Raw genomic sequence first — 23,403 nt, 5'->3', positions numbered from 1 at the left:
AATGTGTAAGGAAAAAAAAAAGATAAATTAGAACTAGACTGAACTCATTTTATTTCCTTCAAAAAGAACAGTCACTAATTTAACTGTATACAGAATTTAATTTAACTATACAAGTTTCAGTATATTGTCCTGTTCAAGAACTGCTTATATATATAAAAAAAACCAAAATAAACAAATGAAAAAACCCCAATCTGCCAAAATTCTAATACATACTTTACAATGAAACACCCCATCTTTCTACCCCTAATAACCTCAAACTACATCTGCAGTGTTCAGGTTAACTCACGTATGGATGAAAATTCCCTTGGGTTTACGTGTAGCTTTGTTATTACCCATGTTTTTTTCCCACTAAAACCAAAACAGGACTCAAAAGTAAGTTTTACAGCATTAGCAATGAAAGATTTGATGAACCTTGCAAGAACAGAATTCAGGAGAAGATTAACAAGTTTTTACCACATTAAAAATGTCACATTTCTCCAAGAAATACTTATGCACTTCTGTGCATATCCGTATGTTTATTAATCAGTCACATTTTACTGCAAATTTCTTACTTCGAACACCTGAACAAATGAGTAGTAACAACTTTTAGTTCGATCATCCAAAGTCCAAGTTCTGAGAACTCAGAGTTCCTGTTTTGAAATAAAGTGTACAGTGAGGTTCCAAGAATTTTCATTGTAATACTCAAACATGTCAAAAGTAAAAGACAATTTTTGATTGTGTTTTCTTTTTTTTCCCCTCCTACCATTCCCTCACCTCCTATTGTTCCGGCATTTAAACCTCCAGGCTTACTTACCTTGACTAAACAAAGGTGCCCCTTTGGTTATTTACTGTATTTTTTTACCCAGTTGTCCAGGCATACTGAAAACTCCCCACTGCACTGACAAGTTTCCAAATTCATCATTCCAGTTACTGGAAGTCTGGATCACTCAGAACTAGAGCCAGCAATTCTGTTTAGGTGTACCACCTGACATGGCATTATGTAAGTTCATCACAAATCATTGTAATTGAATGCAAAAGTAAAAGGAAACCCGAGTTTATTTAGCTTCCAATTTCTGGGAGGGCAAGAGGAACTAGGACTGCTCTGGACAACACAAGAAAATAGACTGTCCTTACAGATCATTTTCTGCCATATTCTTTCTTTAGGACCACTGTTTTATTGTTGCCCTTTCTATTACATGGGATGTACACATTATCAGGTGTTAATAAATGGTCAGTGCCTGCACGATACATTCTACAACTGAGCACCACTTTCCGTAACTGAACAGGCAAAGAAATTACACTGAACATCAGCATCTGGCAGTATTTCTCCAAAAAAAGTGACTAAAATGGGTTTAAATTGATTAACACTATTAAATCACATCTAATATTTGATACTACATGATTTCATTACAGCTATACGATACAATTATACAAAATGTGTTAACATCAAAGAATACAACCAAAATTAAGATAGCAAACAAAACCTATATAACTTTTTTTTTTTTTACAGGAAAATACTTTTGAAGTATGCATGTAACTGCCCATTCTTTTAAAGAAAATCGACCGCCAGCCAAGTTCTCAACCTCCAGTAAAATCACACATAGCATTACCACGCATATCCCCAAAAAGTGTACAATATGCACACTTGGAAAATACAAAATTAAAAAAATTGTAAGCAACAGGTGAGCTTCATATTTATAAGAACGTGAAAAGAAGTCCAATTTTAGCACTGTTGTATAAAGAATTGTCTTTTTGGATGCAAGTTCATGAACCGGCCCCTCCGGTTGGGGCCACACTTTACAAAACACCGTGTTCTTGAAACAGGATTACAGAGCAAGGTAGAGCATCTTAGCAACGTCACCTTAAAGTTTTTTGTGGGTTTTTTTTGCTTTTTATTTACTACTTATCAAAACACGTCCTTTAGGTTTGCAGGGTTCTTTTTAAAATTCTTTCCTAGAAACAATATACAAAGGGGAGGCATATTTATTTCCAATTCATATTCCTGTAAGATGCTTTGAGTTCAAGAACTTTCTCCTCCAACTTTCACTGGTTGTTTTTGGCCTTAGCGTGTGTTAAGATGTGAGATTTCAGGTTAGTTGATTGCGCAAACTTCTTATTGCAGCCGTCAAATGGGCAAACATAGGGCCTGTCACCAGTATGAATTCGCACGTGTGTGCGTAAATTGAAGTCCAGTGAAAAACGCTTTCCACATCCTTCAAATGTACACTGTTGAAAGGAAAAGACAGACTCCATTAGCCAACAAAATAGCACCAAAATGTCAGTTGCCTAGTAGAAGGATATTCCTCTTAAATCGCTAGACTGCACAAACATCAAGCTGGATGCTGAAGATCATTATAGGTGAAGCTGTGGGCATTGCTTCTAAACTGCATTACAAATTAAAAGGAATACTTTAGGTTGTTTTGCCACAGTAGTATAGCTGTTTTCAAACAGGGAAATAACTTGCAGCTTGCAAGCAAATGCTTTCAATGAAGCGCCTTCTCTGCATATGAAACCATATTTTACTACAATGTATTAGAAACAAAGAATGCTTCACGTCACAATTTCCCTCTTTCAGTGATAATTTGCAAAGATCTGCTCATTCTAGAAGCTCTACTTTTAATATGGACCTGGAATACAACACCAGCACATGCACCTAAGTGAATGCCTGAGGACTGCAGATCAAATAAAAAATAATAAAATGTGTACTGGAGATATGCTGGAGACTATCAATCTCTGTGGGAAAAAAAATCTAAAAAATTGTAAGAACTATCATGCAAAGTAGGCAGGGGACTTCTGGGACCAGAGGCTCGTGTGACTTCATATAATCAGGAGGAGATTCAATGGCTACCATAATTCTGTTGGATGCTGCTTGATAGCCACTACTGAAAATCATGAGTCAACTCAACAAATAGTCCAGAGTCTCAGTTGTCTCTAAGTGCTAAGTTGAAAAGATGCAGAGAAAGAAACATTTTACTCATTCAGTAGGAACTGCAGACTTCATTTTTGAAGTGGCTAACTACACCGTATTTTGAAAGGTATTTCCCACATACACACCATTTGCTAATTTCTAACAAAAGCCCAGGGAAACAGTTAAACAAAGTATCTTACAGGGACTTTCCATTTTTAAGGTATCATTCAGAGCCTCATTTGATTTTAGAAAAAACACAGTATCCCTAAAGTCATATGGAAGCTAGGGTACAGTTACAGTCTGCATATATTCACCAATGTTTGGAGGTTAACAATACCTGAAAGGGTTTCTCTCCGGTATGAACTAGCTGATGTCGCTTTAGTTTTGAGCTCTCCACAAAGGCCTTGCCACATTCTGCACATACGTGTACCCGAGGGCCATGAGTGTGCAGATGCTTCCTCATGGCAGAGTTGTCCCTGAACATCTTTGTGCAGCCCTTAAAAACAACAGTGAAACTCAATTAGTAGATAAGCTAGTTCCAATAAAGGTTTTATATGCTACAGTACAAGCACTCAAAATGCTTTTACATCCTGAATACTTTCTTAAATGTTGGCCATGAAAAGGAGACCCTTTACATTTAAAAAAGAAATGCCAAGGAAAACTGATCATTTGAAAAACTGACAAAAAAAACCAAAACACAAACCTGTCACATAATCCTAAACAAAAAAGCCCCAATCCCTCTCCTCAGTCAAATGAGTAATATGACAGTCTCATAGAGAAGCAGCTTTAATAGAAGCAAATGAGTAAAACAAAGGCACTCACAGTTTTACGGGGGGGGGGAGGGGGGGGAAAGGAGGGGGAAAACAAAAAACAAACCACAAACAAACAAAAAAAAAAAAGCCAAATAATAGACAGAATAATAGCTCATGGATACCCATGGTTTATTCTTCAGGGTGCTATATTCTGAGTACTCCAGTATTACAAAATACAGTCCAATACACCACAGAATATTCTCTAGTACTAATTCGTATGTGCACCACTCCATCTCCCAACATTCTGTCTTCTTCTCGAGGAGAAATCAAGCAAGACAGTGTGGTGTCCAGCATGTACCAGCTTATAGGAACTACCTTATCCTAACTGGCAGCAGCACATTGGTCACTACCACCTCCAGAATTAAGAGACATTGCCACTGCTTCTACAGCTGAAACCTACAAAGTGACCCTGAGCAACTGAGTAAGGTTGAAGAATCTGAGTTAGTGCAAACTGAACCTACAAGCAGAATATACTCACATTAACTCAGGTACAGCATCAGAAGTCTCAATCTGGGTTTATGCTGCACTGACATATGAAAATGACTTTGATTTCAGAGTACACTTAAGAGCAACCTGACGTTCTCCTTTGGATAATTTTTCTGTCTTTTTTCCACCTTTTAGTGGCAATAGACATCTATCATGTTTTATAAATGTCTTCCTCAAGGTTCCAATTCCCTCAAAAATTCCCATTAACAACTGTAAATTCGATCTGTACTCGGTGATGTTTGAACTTACATAAAACTAGTTTACCGACATCACTGTTATGAGGCACGAAATTCACCAGTGGAACCTAAAGGAATATTAACTTGCTAATCTTAAATTCTGAAGGCTTCCTCTTTGGAGGTACTTTTTTCCCCTCCTCAAAAAATTAGTAACCACCTTTACTTACACCTTATTTCTTTAAAAAGGGGCAAATGCCACTTTCAGGAAGAGTTCTCTCTTCAGGCACTAGAATTTCTTTGACTAATTTAAGAAGTCTTCTGTCACCATTCATTGCATGTGACAGAACTAGGTGAGGCAAAGCAACACCAAAATAAACATACCATCCACCTTTTTTGCATTAATTTCAAAGTGCCTATTTGCCTCTGAGAGGAGCACTTACATCTTCTACAATATCTTCCTTTTGTAAATTTAAGACAAAGCACAAAACCTAGAAACACTAGAAGAGAGAGAGTGGAAGGATAGAAGAGTCTTTTTTTACCCCTCTTCAGATGAAGTTGAGGCTATGAAAAAGTAAATCAAAGAAATGAAGGCAGCATTCCTTGATACTGTAAGGACCTCATGAATCTCCACATACTATACTACAAGAAAAACATGACAATTGTAGAACATGAAGAATTGGAAATCAATATAAGCAACAAAGATGAATCCAGTAAATTCCTTGGAATACAGCTATCAGAAAGAAGCCTTCTATTCAGGCTCTCTATTCTATGTGTACTATTAGCTATCTGCCCTGATAGTGAGCTCAGGCTCACGCTTATCTAGACCAGAAGTCAGCAAGCTTGTATTTGTCTTTTTTTCATTACAAAGTCAGCTAACAGAAGCTCTACAAAAGCTGGATAATGCAGTAAAGCTAGATGCTACCAATCCAGGTGACTGTCAACACTTGTTAAAGACAGAGACTTCCCAGCTACTAGTGGATTAGAATCTCATCTCCAAGATGCCTCTCCCTCAAGATGATGCACCTTCCAGCTGTGGGGAATGTAATTCAAAGTCTTCCAATAATGCTGACTTTGGCGTCTGCACCATAAATTGCTGATTCCTGATCTAGACTCCAAATCTGTCATAGTTTCCAAGCAGAGGATATATAGATCTTAGGAACGTACTTTGAACAGCTTTCAGAACATTCTTTCAAGTATGTATTCTTGGGTGGCAGGAAATCACAACAGTAAAACCAGCATGTTAGGGACTGTGCATCATGGTTACCAGAAGATTAGAGATGCACTAACCTTAAGACAAGGAATGGGAATAATATATTATTTAATGAAAGGTTTTTAAGGAAGCTTCTAAAGAATAGTAACTAAAATACAGTTAACTGAGTGCAGTCCATTAACAGTAAGATATTTTAGTTATTCATTCTCAACAAAAAACATCAATACAAAAATCTCATCTACAAATTGCTACCTACTAAGAAGCTGAGTACTTACTTTGTGAGGACAAGCTATCGTTCGTGGAGCATCATCTTCTTTAATTTTTCTTGGTTTCATTCTTAAAGATAAAATAAAAACCCAATCATTAGTAGAAAAACCTTAGTAGACAGCTCTTCTTCCCTAACTGCCTACATAATGTGCACAGTTATTCAACAGCATTACATGCATCAGTAATGTGCAGTTTAAATTTTCAAAACCTTCACAGTAACAGTACAATTTGGCTTTTGGGAAGGTCAGCTTTTCTAGAAGGATCTCTCACATACAAAGATGTTTAATACTACCTTCCTCGTCCTGTGAACGCATGAAAATAGTTTTGTTCTGACTTACACCAATTGTCATTAGGAGGATCTGTTTGAAAACCTTTTTGGTGCCAGTACCCATGTGGCCTATTTATCTTCACTTTCTCTCCATCCCTGCACCCCGACATCAAGCACAGAGCTGCCTCAATCTTTTTCAGTATTTTCGCCACACAAGACTTCAGAAGAAAACTCTACAGAAGCAGGAGAACTGGCAAGTTGTGGAATCCACACAATGCAGACATCCACTATACTCACAGAAATTGCAATTATTCTTACTTTAAACTATTGTACACGTGTCATTTGCCAAGAGTGGAATCCAAACAATCATTTGTTTACTGTTGGTCCTGATTGGCATCTTCACCACTCCTTTAGAGGTGCCATTTATTTCCATTGACTACATAAGGAGCCCAGCAAACTATCGTGAGTTAGTCAACTGAAACGCAGTAAGACTCCACACAGAAAACAATGGTAGCACAGTCCTGTTGTAACAACCACATGTCTAAATATCAGAAAGCAGCCAGCTGTGTGGACACTATTCCATGGAAGTGCACTCTTCTTCTACCTATCTTTGTTTTTCAAACTTGTAGTGCTGTGTTCAAATAATGAAAAAGAGCATTATATACCCAACAATCTCCTCAACTGCATGCATTAACATATCCTAGAAGACAGGTGTGAGGTATTTCTGTTGACAAAGCTCCTCTCACACCATCAGCAGCAGTGTATCTAAACATTTCATCAATTTAAGGGCAGAAGCATCCTCAACACAGCAAACTGTATCTGTTCCTGCAGGCCAGCCTTTTCATTATCTTAATCATCCTGGTAACTCTTTTTTTGCAAGATTATAGACCAATTTAAACAATCTTATTGCTTAGATTAAATTTACATAATCCAATTGGAATACAGAATGATTGTGCTGTGTTAATAGTTTAACACCTTGAGTAAAGTTTTAAGTACCTAAATCTAAACAAATGATTGGGCTTAACTTTCTGACTACATTCTCCAGTGATGTTCTAGACTGGTAGTACTACATGTACTAAGTCTACAGGAAATTACACACACACACACACAGACAAAAAAGGCAGCTTTCAACTACTCCTTGCATAGGATTCTCCTCATTATGTCTCTGTCATTTTTCAAGAGGAAAAGACATAGAAATGAGTGTCTGTTATTCCAAAAACTGGAAACACAGAAGAACATCTTGACATGATGGGACATGAAGAGAACACAGTGCCAGGTTATATTTCCATCAGAGAACAAACACCCTTAGAGGACAAACCTGGCACCTCCTTAACAAGTAACAGAGTTAGAGGTAAATTGTTGGCTGAATCATTCCTTCAGCCCCCCAAAAATAAAGCAAAGTAATTTCAGACCAAATATCTTTGTTGTCAACCTCAGAGTGAATAAAACCACTATGGTTCTCAAGTACTAATTGACCACTTGTAAGGGGAGACACTAAACAGAAAAGGAATCACCACCAACATGTGGTAAACAGCTTTAGTGGGCAACACTTCAATTTTTCACACTGGGTGTAAGATTCCACTGATCATAGTGTTAAACCCTATTTGTAACTTGAAGTGTGCAACCTAAGCTTTACACGTGGAAGACTGTGTATAAGCACAGGGTTCCACAAGCAACCAAGCTAGTCAACAAAACAGAAGACACTTCAACAGGAAAAGGCAGCCAACAGCATCCAGGTTTGCATTTCACTGCCACAGGCAGTAAGAAGTTGCTGAGCCTCTCATACACTTGGATTAAAGGCATGACAACTATGACAAATAATTTTGTCCAAAATGTTATCTTGCTCACTAGGCTGTGGAATCCATATGGACAACACTCAAAAAAGAAATTAAGACTTACATATTCAAATCTATTAGAAAAAAAAGATTTTGGTCTTACTTTAAAATAAACTTTCTGTAAAAGGAGACCAGGCTAGAACCTGAGCTGATGATCTTAATTAATTATACTGTTGCAGGTAGCTCTTGCTGGCAGCTAGACTTTTGGCTCCCACCCAACAGAGCATCTCCATCAGCTTCATCCAATTTTTCTTAGCCTGAAACATTAAAAACAGAACTCTAACACATACTACTATTTAAAAACAACTGCTGACACACATTAATACTTGGCTGGAACTTTAGAACCAGCTTCCTTTGCAGAAAGTCCATTTATACTGCAAGAACAGATTTTCCATTTCTGCAGTGAGTTTATGTGGGCTGTGCCTAGTAGTGGCAACTGCAGACTAGCGAACAGTGAAAAAATAGCAAGTGTATCTTTAGGACCAAGACACTGCAACACTGTGATTAAAGAGTAAGTCTGTTAACTTTTATTGGTAGAATGGAGGGAGGGAATATGGGCAGCAGAGGGAGCAGGAAGGTGGGCAACCCAAGAGCCTCACAGAATGAGCTCCATGGAAACACATTCTCTTATCCACCCATAAAGACAACTGAGTCAAATCACAGGTATTAAACCATGTGGCTCCTCAAAATAAAGCAACTCAGTCATCGTACAACATTAGAAAGTAAGCTACTCCTTTCATCTACCCAGACGAGCTGAAAGTGTACCCTGACAGAATCAATCCCCACCTCAAACCTCCACCAGTCTCCACAACTTACTGTCTTGTAGATAGACTCAATTTTAAGTTAGCTACTGAAACAGTGTTAAGGACAGGAATAAAGGAAATCACAAAGTCAAAAACCAAATACCAGTGTAGAATTTCTCCCCTTCTTGCCTCTGTTCAACTTGTGTTCTCACATCCTTTCTTCCTCTATACATAAAACAACTTAAACAGCATTAGTCTCTCAAGGCAAATCCTAGAGGTCCTCTGTAACCAGAAATGATGATGACCTGTGCTTGTAACTACATCCCTAAGAACTGTTAGGAGAGGAAGAAATTATTCCTATCAGCAGTCACTGGCTCTTCTGATATGTTCCCTCACTTTGGCATTCCCTTTGTGCTACCCTACTGAAGCAGAAATAACATGAGTATCATGGCTCTATGCTGCTACAAGAATTCACTTGTGCTGAAGAACTGAAACTGGCTAGACTGGCTTTTGGATAAATAGACAAAAGGGGAGTGGTACACAGTGTACCAGGAATTTATCTACAACCAGAGAGCCTGTAGCAAACTGTGACCCAAGCACGGCAAGAGATTAAGTAAGAAAACGTCATCAAAGACTTGTCTTTCACTCCAAGCTTCTGTAAAAAATAGTTATTAGTTTTGTTCCAGTTACAAAGAATACATGTGAACAGAGAGAGTGACCTTTGCAGTGTGGCACAGAGCAAGGTATTTCCTCTCCTTTAGAGCAACACTGAGTAAAGCAATTGTCAGTTTATCACCCTTTAAGCTTGTCTGTAAAAAGAACAAAACCAAACCAAAAGCACATACCTTATAAAGAGGATTAAGTCATAAATCTAATTGACCAGAACACTTTGTCACTCTTAAGAAGAGCATCCAGTTTCAAATTCTAGTGCAGTTTCCTCTGCTTTGTTTTTGAACTATTTTTGGAAAGGCAAGGCAGTCCTCACAATGGCTTCCCCTTCAGAGAAGAGCTGAAGACAAAGCCATGGAGAGTAAAGTTTTTACCACTAGGACTCATTGTTGTGATAATATCCCAGCTATACCATATTCCCCTCTAATTTCTAAGTTTTACTGATGTCTCTACTCTGTTGTCTTTAGACAGTCATGGATCTGTCTGGAGGGTAGGAAGCAAGCAATCAGGAATATCCTTTGTAGTGCCTTTGTTTTGGGGAATTTACCATATGCATCAACCAGAAACCTGTCTGCTACTTTACCAAGCTTTTGTTATGATGTAGTTATGACCTCTTCACAGCTATCTACACAATTACTTGTAGTCAATTTAGATTTGGATGAAACTTTTTATTTCACTTGAAGGGATTTCCAGTGTCCTACTTAGACGTATATCAAATGGGAACATGGTAATTTATTAGGCTTTAGTTCTTTCTGAGCAGATAATTCACTAACATTTCACCATATATGATATGATTGACTATGAGAAATCCACAAATGTTTTGAGGTTTTCTTTTTGATTGCATTTTTAAAGCATACCAGAGAAAATAATGAGCTTTACAACAGAATACAATCATTGTAGAAGGCAATAAATTGCCCAGCCAGGTATGAATTATAGTAATTTGTCTATGCATTGCCAAACATATCTTAACATTCTGACACAGCTTGTTTATTCACAGTGTTTTCATTAGTTTCAGAATGTATAAAAGTCTTTCCAGGAAAAACTATAAGAGTTCCAGTTAAAGGGTCCAGATTCCTGACGCATGACTCAGTGACAAATGCACTAAAAACTAGGGAAGGACAATTGTATTACAAGAGACAGACCAACTGCTCACTGCTGGTGCCACCTAGCTGCTGAGGAGTTGCGGTGCCATTTTTTAAATTTATTTTTCTTTAATGGAAGGGGCTGCAGAGGACTGCAAACCTTAAGTCCATCTTTGCCTTTCCTCTTGCTAGCCAGACCATGATAAAAACTTCAGAATCCTATCTGAAAGCTGTTACCATTAGAACTCAAGCTTTGCTCACTTAAACTTAACCTCAGAATGTTGATAGTAAGAACTGAAGATGCAATTTATCCTTACACAAAATGAACTGCATGATTAATCTAGCTTGATTTTGAGTAGCTAATTTCTACAAACATGTAGTGAGATTCTTCCAACTACGTCAATGAAAACAGGAAAGCAACCCAAAATAATTTGCTCTCGACTGCACAATACACAGCATACAATTTTACATGCTTCTTTACATTGGAATGTGCATAATCTTTTTTCAAGTCATCATAATACTGATTCATTATTCAAAACCTTACAGCATGTGAAGCCACTAAGTAAGTTTAAGAGTTTCAGCATCACCTGCTGCTTGAAGTTTACAGAACAGTTATTGTGAATTTCAACATTCTGAATTGTAAAACAACCAACAATGCTTGCAGTTTTCACAGAGCTTCACACTAAATATTCTTTTACAATGAATAACTATATTCCTAAGAACTCCAAACCAAATGCCAGCACTTGAAAAGCCAGTTTCATTTTCCAGTGATACTGCACACAGCAATCTAGATCAACAAGTTTTTGCATACCTAAAATTAAGCACAATTCTTTATAGGTTTTGTGTAGCCTAAGCATACTGCTTACTCAACCATGTATTTTTCTTACGAATGAAGTGGATTACATTTTATTTGCTGTACAGAAATATATTTACACTGTACACACAGAGCTCAGTTTTTCCATCATCTACTACAAATTCTAGCTATAGAACTTCCTAGAATAAAACGAGTGGTAATTTTAAATTACTGTCAGATGCCACTATTTTCTCCACAGAAAGATGCAATGCGTTTTATAGTGTTAAGAAATACCAGATCTGTCTGTCTAGAAGCAATCTGGTCATTTCAGAAAGCCCAAATCCTGACAACCATTTCAAGTATTGAAACGAATCTAGAGTATTTGCATAGGGAATACCCTATGAGAAAGTAACTTCTTTCAAAAGATTCAGTACCTGAGCGTTTAAAACAAGCTGAACAACCTTTGGTTCTCTTAAAATAACTGAGAATAACATTCTAAGCACATAATGAGCAGAAATTGTAAAGTAAGTGATTTAGAACACAGTCCATAGTATCACCTACACATCTGATTTCATACACAGAAAACAGTAAGTAAAAAAAAAAGTATTAACCTTACAGTAGGTCTTAGAGAAAGAGAGTCGTTCTCATCAACAATAGTAAAACAAGTAACAACACTATCAACAGCTAGAACCAGTGTAGACATAATCCTGTTTTCAGCTGATGATGATGTGGTTTTGTACATTTTCAGATCAGCAAGCCCTGCAAAACTATCTTATGAGGAGCCTTCAAAACCCATAGCTGAATGGGACAGAGCTGTGCTGGGTCCTCTGGCGCACACACTCTGAAGGGTAACTGAACAAGCCGTAAAAAGCAGCAAAGTCAGAAAGATGAAACAAGTAAATGTATGCACTGGATAACAATATCCACCTAACCAAAAACCAGACCAGAACCTTGTCTCAACAGTTTTTGCCATCTAGCAATTTGCTGGAAAATCCAGTGATAAAAAAACAACCAACAAAACAACCAAAACATAAAACCCCTATAACTTCTCCCTCTACTAACTGACAAAGGAAGACTAACAACATCAGACTATCCACCTGTCCTACATACCAGAATTGTGCACCAGAGTTCTGAAGAGTAGCCAGCTGGTAACAAGATAAAAATGAGTGTGGATTCAATACAAAGTTTTGCTTTTGACAAGATAAAAGCTAATTACAGCAGGTGCAGAAGGTTAGCAACTGAGCTCAGGTATTTGGAAACAGCATTAATTTAATGCTGCCCTGAGCAGTCTATATCAGAGTCAGGGGCTATGCAGAGGAAAAAGGGAAGAAACACCGTGGTTTTGGTACTACCCCATGACAGTTTCTGTCACTTCACCTCTACTTTAAAGTAAAAATCACCCTGTAACTCTGGTCAATGTATTGATATGTAAATAAGTGAGAGGAAAATCCAAGCAGTATAGTTGCCAACTGTGAAACTGCAATTATCAGTGGCACTTGAAAGTGTAAGACACTCCTTTAAAAAGACATTTAAGACCTAGAGCTTAGAAGTAAGAAGCATATGAGAAAGAGCAGTAAGTGGCTTTACAGACCGAATACTGCATTTCACTTATTGGATCCTTTCACGCTGGAGAATCTAAGACTGCTCACATGAAAGATACAGTCTATCACGTAATACACAGTTTATCAATGTGTTTAGGTCCTGTCTTACCCTGCAAGAACTAAAAACCAGAAGTCATTGAGGGAGTCACTGTTGACTATAAAATCCAGTAATTTTAACACAGTATCAACTACTCTGTTCTGAACTAAGTCTCATGTTTCCAGGTATGATTAAATGGAACAATAAGCCATGCTAAATCTACCATTTATTTTGCCTAACAGTTTCATAATTAAAGCAGTGAAAAGAAAACCATTTTAAACATCTCTTCTTCCTACTTACCTAGCAAATTCAGCCAGTTGTTTGGGGTCTGAGAGGTCAATGCCAGGTATCCCACCAGGAGGAAGTTTCTTCCCTGTCATGTATTCTGAGTAATCTGGAGGAGAATTCTCTCCAATGATCTGCTCTTCCACCACCGTTTCATGGTCAATATCTTTTTTATCATCTGAAATACATAAAATACTCCGTTCAATACATAGTAAAGGTCAAAACAGTACATAAGTAATAGGCTGCATCTCAACACAAACTCACTATTGCTGTACACTTAAAAGAATACACTGCATTTCCAGATTTCCATGCTAATTGTAAACAGCAAAAAAGACATCCAGTTACAGCCTAAAGAACACTGGCTTATCTACTTAAACACGGAACTAAAGAAATAATTAGGGAAAAAAAAAAATCTATAAATGTTTGTTGCATTTGAAAGATAATGTGCTTTTCCTGAAACAATGCCTAAATACTTACTTTCCCTAACCTCTTCAAGACTAACCTCCACCATACTTATTTTGTATCTAACCAACAAAAGGTAACAAAGCAAGCCTATCAGAGTAGTGGTAGTAATTTACTGCAAGACTTAAGGACTAGTGATCTTTACCCTGGAACCTTTAGAATCCCTTAGCCTCCAACACAAGTGTCATGAAGGGACAAGAAATGTGAAAACAACTGCTAATAGTCTACAGCATCTGCTCAAAGTTTTTCAAACCTGCACAGATCTGAAAGAATGAAAAATGCTAAACAGTATGACTCCCCCCCACAGAGGCTTCTGCCTTCCCTGGCAGAGGCAAACCTAAGCTCTTTCCCACTCCCCTATGTAAATATTCAGAGCTCTGATCTGCATGCCAGTTAAGATACTGCCCTAGAGCTCCTCCTATGGATCTGCGCTCAAGGACTGCAGTGAAAACAGTTGGAAGACCTGCTGTTGCTGTCTACTCACATTCAGACCTTATAACATGTCAAGACATGAGGCTTTCTTTCCCTCCTCTTCCATGTTTAATAGAAACCAAGGAGACACAAAGAATGCATAGAACAAACATCCACCGATGTTCAGCAGTGCACACACCAACATCACTCCTGTTTTCCACCCTCGAATACACCTAGAACAACAAATGTATTTCTATGGCTGTAACCACTCACTTTAATGTTAATGAACTTGCCACTACACTACTACTCCTACCCTCCTGTGTATGGGGAGCAGATTTTGTAAATCACTTTAATACAGAAAGAGTTTAAAATGTCAAAGTATTTACAAATATTAACAGGAAGTTTTGTTTTCCAGGTAACATTTAAGGAATGGAAACACAAGGTGGTGGGGCAGAAATGGCATTTCCCCTCTTCAAACAAACAAGCACACAAAAAACCCCAAACAGGAATGTAATGCAATAGGGTTTTGAGGGGGTTGTTTGTTTAGCTCTTGTTTTGGGTGTTTTTTGGTGGGTGTGATTTGTTGTTGGGTTCTTTCTCTAAAAAGGAACTCAGAAAATAACATTATTCATTAGTTCATAACTTAGGTTAGGAAAGCTAGGACAAATACATATGCAAATAAAATAAATATACAAAGGATAAATTTCTATTCAATTTGTAATGCCTGCTTTTCATGTTTGCCACTGAGCTATTTCTAGAAATGTTACTGCTAGTTTGGGGTTTAATTTGATCTACCAGATCAAATAGCAGTTCATGTATAAGTTCCATGGTGAAAGAGGAAAACAGACTCCAACACTGCAAATAGGAGCACTAGTAAGAATTAATCTACAGCAATGAACTTCAAACAAACTACAAAAATCAACTTTTTGTAATTTTTTCTGTTCCCCCAAATCTAGTTCTCCCACTCATCACACTACCTTTCAGTCTTTATCAGCGCTTTAAAGGAAGCAACTGAATTTGCCTTAAGCAAGTATTATATAGTACTTTTTACAGCACCTGCAGGACTTACAAATTCAAGTGAGTAAACCCCCAATTTGGCAACAATTTGATCTTCCAAACACAAGCTTGAGAAAAGATACTTAGCAATGCCTTAAGACAGAAAGACATTTTGAAGCTCAGAAGAGCACAAAACTGTAAAGCTAAAAGTGATGCCTTCTCCATGCTGCAGACTAGATAGAATGAGATCAACAGCCTTTAATGCCACCACTTCAACAGCTACCCAGAACTTCCAGTTTGACTATGTGACGGTATTCATGACAGAACAATTTTTCATTTCTTGCCTCAAATCAGATGCATGAGTCAACACAGAAATTTTGTATACATTCTTTCTGATCTTCTGAGGACCAAACTGAAAGTCAGCCTTATCAAAGACTTAACAAGCCAGCCTTAATGAGTGTTGTTTTTAAGGTATTGACAGTTACGTGAAAACGAAAAACAATCAAGTTTTCCTACACCAAAACAATTTACAGCAACACATTTGCGATTTTGAAGACTAATTTAAAACAAAACATACTTAAACAAACAACATACAAAACATTTATCCCAAACTGTTATATCAGCCGAAGGTCTATCAGGATAGATTATCTCATTCACACCAAAAGTCAAATATTTATCAAAAAGTAGCAGAGGATTTCAATAGCTCTTTAGTACCCTCACGGTCCTAGTTACAAACTATCCTATGAGATCAATTGAATGGGAATGCAAAACAAGAACAATACAAAACCACTACAAACAAAAAACCCCACAACGCTTCATTGGAAGATGTTTGGATGAATTTTACCCATGTCTTTTATGGATGAATTTATCATAAGTGTATTCTGATCCCCTACCAATCTGGACTTGGCAGATCAATGTTTGGAGGCTAAAGTCCAAGCAAACTTTCACTGAGGCTTACAAATTTAACTGATACTCTCACTTTAAACAGGGTAAATTGACTGCTTGACTTTCTGCCTTCAAAGAAGTCCTGATGTCAACTACATCCAAATTTTTTCCCCCTTTTCCTCTCAAGAAGCATCAGAGAATCAAATATTCTGCATTCAAAGCAAAACACAGAGACACAACCATCAACTTCTAGTGACACCTGTGAGAAGGACAGTACAAATAAGGCATTGTAAAGTAACTCCATGCAGTTTATGCCTATGCCAAGCTAATCTGGACACCACCCATGCAAGCTAAATACCAACAGAGCCATGTAGACAGCCAGGAAAAGGAAGTTAACTGCTATACTCTATCTGATCTGCTTTGTTTTCTTCCTTAAAACCACTCCTGTACTCCTTGGGACTACAGCAGACTCAAGTATAATGGCATTCTGCTTCAGTGAATATTTAGCACTTTTCTTTTTGATCTAATGCAGCTTTCTGTAAGGAACGTGGAACATGATTTTAGTCTCATCTTCTGAAAAATACTGAAGATCCAAATGCATGTCAGTCAGCTAATCACTTTATCTTCACAAAAATATGCACTACAAGCCACTGCAATAAGCTGTGTCTGATATTTACATTACACAGCTGTAAAATACTGATGTTAGACACCCCACAAATATCCCCTAACATACCTCTATGCCCAAGTACAGTAAGATGGACACTTAGCATCAACTGGGCTGTTCTATGTATCTGTTTAAGACACAACCAAACAAATCATGTTCAGTGTACTTATCTGCATTTCTCTCATACCCTATATACAAGCAATATGCACCTTGAACTGGACTCACTTCTGCACTTCAGAGCAAGTATGTCAAACAAATATTTATAACAAAGATCAGTGAAAACTTAGCATTTTAGCCAGTCATTTCTTTTAAACTACCACTCAAAACATCTTTGTGGTGGTGAAATAGGCAGAAGTTTTAAGAGTGCCAAGCTCAAGTACCAGAATTAGGAAGAAGCCAGATTACTGGGATAAAACTAGCAACCACTGATTCCACATAACATATCAATGACAAAACATTGTAGAATGTTTCCCAAGACTTTATTGATTACCTTTTGCTCTTATCACCATGTTTCCTCCATCTCTTGCAGGTCTTTTGTTGCAGAGAAAATCCACCCACCTTAGAACCTTGTTATTTCATGAATTTCAAAAATAGTAACTAGCTCCATCTGACATCTTTGGAACTCCTCCCAATTTATAAAGATGACTCCCTCTTCCTTAACTCTCAACCCAAGAAGTCCTGTCAGTATTTCTGCCTCAATTATTCTTTATTTTGGCCATCATATTCCACTTCTAGATCCTGAATTCTCCAAGCCATCCTCCTTCTCTATTATAGAGCAGGAAGACCACATTCTTACTGAATTGGTTTTCCCCCATGGAAAATTAGGAGAGGAAAAAGGAATTCAGAAAGTACACTTGGTAGCAAAGCAATGAAATATAACCCTGTAACTTCCTCCTCAAGGTAACAAGTTAAAAAGACATTCTGCTTAGCAAATAAAAGGATGAAAAACATTTAAACTAAAATTGTCCTTTTATGATCACAAAGTTAATTTTTTTTTTTTTTTTTTTTTTTTTTTTTTTTTTTTTATTTTAGGAATCACTGAAACACAACTATATGATAGAGGATGTATTCAGCAACTATGCAGTAACAACTCACTGTGGTAACAGCTTTGTTAGTGCTACCACATTGCAGTCTCCTAAGGCAAATTTCTTCACTGGTCATGTTTGGAAGCAAAGAATCATAATTAGCTTGTTAAACAATACAGTTATTTAGCTGACTCTTCTGAATATTAAATTCCATATTGCACAGTATGTAATTTTTTAACCTCAATCTGCAAGGTCACTTTCCCTCCTATGTGCTCTGTGCACAGCTGGAGAACAGGTTCTTCATTCTTTATGTCACCCATCTCTTATTCCACACCACTGAGACAGGAACTGACAAAAAGGCTGCATATAGCCATAGTCATCGCCTGACTTCATTTGTGAGACACTGTGCCAAAGCACTAAGACCTTCTGAATCATCAGCATACAAGTGGCACAGACCTCTTAAGAGAAGGATCCAACACCAAGCTAGAGGAGCCTAGTTTGAAGGTGGGCTATGAGGCAACTCAACTGAGACATTCTAAGTGACTAATTGCATTCATGTCTTTCACTTTCAAAACTGAAAAGATATTTAGAACAGTTGTAGCAGAGTTTCTACTTCATTGTCTAAGACGCCCTGGCAAAAATGTAAGACGTGTCAGAGCAGACTCAATGCTTATGGATACCAACAGCCCATACTATTGTCTTAGCCAGAAAAGCATTATCTTCTTAATATTTTAAAGGTGTTTAAGACCAGGCTGGATGAGGCTCTGGCCAGCCTGATCTAGTGTGAGGTGTCCCTGCCCATGGTAGGGGGGTTGGAACTAGATTCTATGATCTGTCAACACAAAGAATTTTCTCATCCCTGCAATGTGATAAAGTCCTATTTTTGCACATGCAGAAAGACAAATAATCCCATTCTGAAGATAGGGAAAACTAACCTGAACTAGAACAAAGCATTCCTGTTTCAAACTAAACACTTCAATTAAAGTAATCATGGGTCACAAGTTTGATATTGCCATAGATACAAAGGTGATAGGAGAAGCTATGGCAAATCTAAACCCATTGCCAACAATAGTACTGCAACTTCAAAGAAACACCTAAAGATTGAGAAGTCTCTTTTAATCACATAGTTATGTATTTCACTGATTATTTCTATGTATTTCAAAAGGTGCTACCTGAGATGGTATACTTATTTATGGACAAATATTCATGACCTGCTAAATTTGGTACCACTTGTGTAGGAGCTAATAGAGCAGCACAATAAAACAGTAACAAGTAATTAATTCACATTGTCTTCCCACACTGGGGTGAGCAAAGTGCCCTTGTTCTCCACTCAAATACTCAGCAATATAGGGCTCATTGTTTTATCTTGATGCATGGGCTTATTTACTATTCATCTTTTGATAAACTTTTTGTAAAGCATTTAAATCAATTACATCAGTGTGCAAGCAAGCCTTTAATGATGTCAAAATACAGAGGCAAAACTACTATCTTTGTTCAAGATAAAGTATGCCCAATTCTGTGGGGAAACTTTAGTATAGCTATGCTTTTGCAAGCCAGTAGGTTTGTTCTCCTGTTTTCTTGGCACCTTTTTTTTTTCCTGCAGTTTGCTTCTTTTGGAATTTTTCTGGCAATTATTCCCCTTCGAAAATTTCAGAAGGTGGACAATAAACTTCAGCATTTGACCACTTCAGACCACTTCTGTAACATTCAGTAAGCAGTATAAGAAGCATGAAAGTCTATCCAATAGGCTCAGTAAACCTTCACAGAACTCTGAGCTAAGCAGGTTATTACAAAGGCTGTTGGAAACAGGTGGGAGATGTTGTATGTGCATGCATGCACACAGGGAGGGAAGGTCAAACTTTAGTATTTTTCTTTCATTTATTAATGTTCTGATTTTGCTTCTGTGGGCCTTATTGCATATTAAGTCAAGTCAGAATAGCATTTTGCATCTTTCCGCATCATGTTGAGCATAGCAATGCAATTCGACCTCCAGTAGCTTACAAGTGGATCGCATTCCCACTGAGCTTGCATCATCATGCTCATAAAGAACAAACCACTGAAATCAATAGGGCTCCCCTGATGTAAAAGTTGTGTACGCAGAAAGAGAATCAAGTGTACTGGTTATACATATGTTTCACTTCAGTCAATTATCAGCATGCAAAAGATGTAAAGAAGCATCCTATCAGGCACTCAATTTCAGAGTGCAAATGCATGCTGGAAATCATCAGTTTATCTCTAGGAGGTATGCTCCTAGCCCATGAATCATACATCTGCTTGCATTCAGCTGTCTCAGGTAGCTTCCACAAGGCAAAATACTATGCTAGATAACATCATCTTTCTGTTTTCTTGAATGGTCAATTTTCAGAAAAAAAATCCAGCACGTGGATTTATTCAGATTTCATACAGTGATACACAGAAGCATACAGAACCCCATTCTAGTAAACAGTATTTGGAAAACTCTTAAAAGTTTGGATTTTGCTCATAAAGAAGCAGGGAACTTTGATCAGACTGACTAGCCTACTATCAAACAACTATATACCAGAGGTGTCTCATACTCTAGGAAACCTGTGAGTATTCACCTATATTTAAAAGGGCAAGTTAAAAAAAAAAAAAGTTTAAAAATCACCATTCCTTCCATCTTTTCAGACAAGTGAACTCAGCCATCCAATACACTTTAACACTGCCCTAACAACTACTGGTCATTCACAAACATAACAGAGAGCAAACATTCTACATCAGAAGCTTAAAGAGCATCTCAATATGCTTCAAAAAAGCACAATAATTCTGATATGCAAGATGGATTACCAATCTACTACTCAAAGACAATACAATTTAAATGTTACATGAACTGATACTATTTGACCTCTTTTTCCCCCCCCACACATTTACATAACTTTAGCACAGACCTTTGAATATCTAGCCTGGCTGCCAGCAATACAGTAAAACAAACAAACAAAAAACACTCAACCACCCAAACCCACTAGAAGTGCCACAAGTAACATTTTTCTGCTGACTAAAAATACCCTTGTCTCTCTCCCCCCCCCCCCCCCCAAGGTTTTAAAGGAAATGATCATAAAGTAGTGACAGATAAAAGAAGTGGGATGGGCAGGCATATGGCAACGTTTATTCCTAGTTCCGAAAATACTAAACATTTTAATAAGCTTTTATTCCCTTTAAAAGACACTCCCCCAAACCCTCGAGTCCTCAAAAAGTCATATACTATCTCACATAAGACGGACTCCCTGCGCCTATGTAAAAACCCTCTTTAAAGCTTTAGACATAACCAAAGAAAAGCTGAAAGGTTTCAGCATGTCAACCAAAAACGTCTCCTTTTCTCCCCCCCAGCTCACAGGGACGGAGGTTTGCCTCCAGAGCGCTGAGGCAACCCCCCGGCCGTCAGACCCCGGTTCCTGACATGAGGATTTCTGAAGGGCAGGTTATTTGTGGCCGCCCCCTTTGAAGTCGGCGGGAGACGCGGTCAGCCCCCGCGGGGCCGGAGAGTGTCTTTCCCCCGCCGGCACAGCCGGCTTCAGAAGGGGAGGCCCCACCCACACCACGCCTGACTACCGCAGCGGCCCAGCGGGCTGGTACCGGTCCACCACTAGGCCCACCCCCACCGGGCGAGCTGTGAAACGGTATTTCGGGAAAATCGCTGTCCCCGGGCTGGGGTGAGCCATCGGGACTGCGGCGCTGGGGCGAGCAATTCTCCCCGCCACAAATAACGGTCGTGGCTCTGAGCACACGCCTCATCCGGGGCAGCCGCCTGCGTTCGGCATTAAAATGCGGCCCAATAGGGCCACGGGTGCGCGGCGGCGACAGTGCAGGGCGGGAGAGAGAGGAACACCAGCCGGGGAGCCGGCAAGGCAGCGGCGGCCGGGAAGGGATGGCAGGCCGAGAAACAGAGAAGGAGGACAGAGGGCGCCGGGGGGCGGCGGCCGAGGGAAGGGCGAGGGGCAGGCGTGGAGAGAGCGGCGGGGCGCCAGGGGGAGCGGCGGCAGCAGCAGCGGTGGGGCGGGGACGGGGGGAGAAAAGAGGAGGTTGGTTTCGCCCCGCACCCTGTGCCCGCCCGCACACCCCGCCTCCCCCTGCTGCAGAAACTACGCCATTGCGGCCTAGTCCTAGAGCCAGCGGCGCGCTGCCGCCCTCCCTCTCGCACCCCCCTCAGCCGCCGCCATCTTGGCGGCCGCCGCCATCTTTCCTTCCCCCCGCCGGAGCCGGGCAGGAGCAGCGGCGGCAGCAGCGCAGACCCCGCCATCTTTTCGGGGAGCCGCCATACTTGCCCTGGCGATGAACATGGCGGCGCCCATCACACACATCAAAACATGGCCTCCCTTCAAAACAAAACTGTCCGAGACGAACCGGGCAGCCGCCGGCGGAGTCAGGGGCCCGGGGAGGGAGGGGTCCGGCGCGCACTTACCCGAGGCCCACATGGTGACCGAGAACTCCCCCTCCAGGGTCTTGATCTGCACCTGCTTCTGCTCCCATTTCCTGCCGCCGCCGCCCTCGGCCCCACCGCCGCCTCCCCCGCTCAGGTAACTCTTCTTGCTGCTCTTCTTGCCGCTGCCGCCCTTCTTAACGCGGCCTCCTCCGCCGGCCGAGGAGGAGCCGCCGCCTCCGCTCTTGCTGCCGGCGGCGGCCACGGTAACCAGGGTCTGCTCAATGTACTCGTCCTCCCCGGCGGGGGCCGGCACTGGGATGAGGATCTGGTCCTCGAAGCCGTCGTCGGCTCGCAGTCCATCCGAATCGTCTCCCCCTACGACCTCCTCGCGGGTCTGCACCAGAATCACCTCTTGGTGGTGGTGGTGCAGATGGAGCTGTCCCCCGCCGCCGCCAGCCGCGCCGCCGCCCGCCCCGCTAGGGTCCCCGTCCGAAACCAACGGCTGCAGCGCGATCATGGGCTGGTGGTGGTGGTAATGATGGGGTGGGTGGTGCGGGCCGCACTCCTCGCAGCACTCGTCTTCGTCCTCCTCTTCCTCGTCCTCCTCGCCGCCGACCACGGTGGTCTCTATGGTCTCTACCGGGATGGTCTCCACCTCGATTTCGTGCAGCTCCACGATTTCGGCCGGCATCTCCGAGCCGTCCGTGGCGATGTACAAGGTGTCTCCCGAGGCCATGGCGGGACGAAGAGGGGAGATAGCTCCCCGGGTGGCGAGGGGACTCCGGTCCGCTCCCCTCGGCGGATGGTGGGGCTCGGGCTCCTCTCGCTTCTTCTCCTCCTCCCCCTTCCACACAAACACCAGCTCCTCGCAGCCAGCGAGAGGGAGGCAGCCAGCCGCCAAATCCCGGCTACGCTCCCTCGCGAGACTTCCGCTGCTGCCGCCGAGACAGACCTCAGCCCCGGGCGGCCACTGCCGCCGGGGCCCGCCTCCCCTCCGCCAAACAGCCAATGGCACTGCTCGCCACGCCTACAGCTCATCTAGGCGAGAGAAGTAGCCTACAGGGGTGCGCCGTGCTGCAGTGGCCCGCCTCCCTTTTCCGCCGCTGGCCTATCAAGGAACGCTGCGGATGCGGAGTGCACCTCCTACTGTTGAGCGCCAATCGGCCCGCGGCGGTTATCACCGCCTCCGCCGCCTGCCCCGCCCTTAAATTCTGGCTCCTCCCCGTGCGGAAGCACTGTGCGTGGCCCGTCGCCTGTGCGGGCTGTTCATCCGGCCCTCTGTTCTCCTGTCTGCCGGTTATAGGTGCCGTCTCTGCCGCTGGAGGTGGCTGGACCCGTTTCTCGAAGCGCCAGCAGGTGGCGCGCCAACAGCCTGGCGGGTAACGGTCGGCGGGCGATCCGGCTGCTAGCCCAAGTGTGTGGTGGGACGGC

General features: G+C 40.8%; 1 protein-coding gene across 1 annotated transcript; it reads right to left on the bottom strand.

Annotated features, from left to right (window-relative positions):
• Nucleotides 1-34: 34 nt before the first annotated feature.
• YY1 (YY1 transcription factor) lies at nucleotides 35-22,953 on the bottom strand. The gene is made up of 5 exons (XM_068160122.1): nucleotides 22,012-22,953; nucleotides 13,167-13,329; nucleotides 5,847-5,907; nucleotides 3,225-3,383; nucleotides 35-2,205 (listed from the first exon to the last, which is right to left on the bottom strand). The coding sequence occupies exons 1-5, from the start codon at nucleotides 22,706-22,708 to the stop codon at nucleotides 2,023-2,025; spliced, it is 1,263 nt and encodes a 420-aa protein (XP_068016223.1). The 5' UTR covers nucleotides 22,709-22,953; the 3' UTR covers nucleotides 35-2,022.
• Between the last annotated feature and the right edge of the window lie 450 nt (nucleotides 22,954-23,403).

The sequence above is a fragment of the Melanerpes formicivorus genome, unplaced genomic scaffold (genome assembly GCF_026170545.1).
Source record: "Melanerpes formicivorus ecotype bairdi unplaced genomic scaffold, bMelFor1.0.p_v2 SCAF_48, whole genome shotgun sequence".
NCBI classification, from domain to species: domain Eukaryota; kingdom Metazoa; phylum Chordata; class Aves; order Piciformes; family Picidae; genus Melanerpes; species Melanerpes formicivorus.
The sequence above is the reverse complement of the archived record's forward strand: the minus strand, read 5'-3'. Positions and strand labels throughout refer to the sequence as shown.

Bases quoted from the DNA above. Each gene is read 5' to 3' on its own strand.
- YY1 (XM_068160122.1), bottom strand. From the start codon at position 22,708: ATGGCCTCGGGAGACACCTTGTACATCGCCACGGACGGCTCGGAGATG. The intron at 13,330-22,011 runs GTAAGTGCGCGC...TATGTATTTCAG, and splicing joins GGTCACCATGTGGGCCTCGG to ATGATAAAAAAGATATTGAC. The intron at 3,384-5,846 runs GTAAGTACTCAG...GTTGTTTTTAAG, and splicing joins CGATAGCTTGTCCTCACAAA to GGCTGCACAAAGATGTTCAG.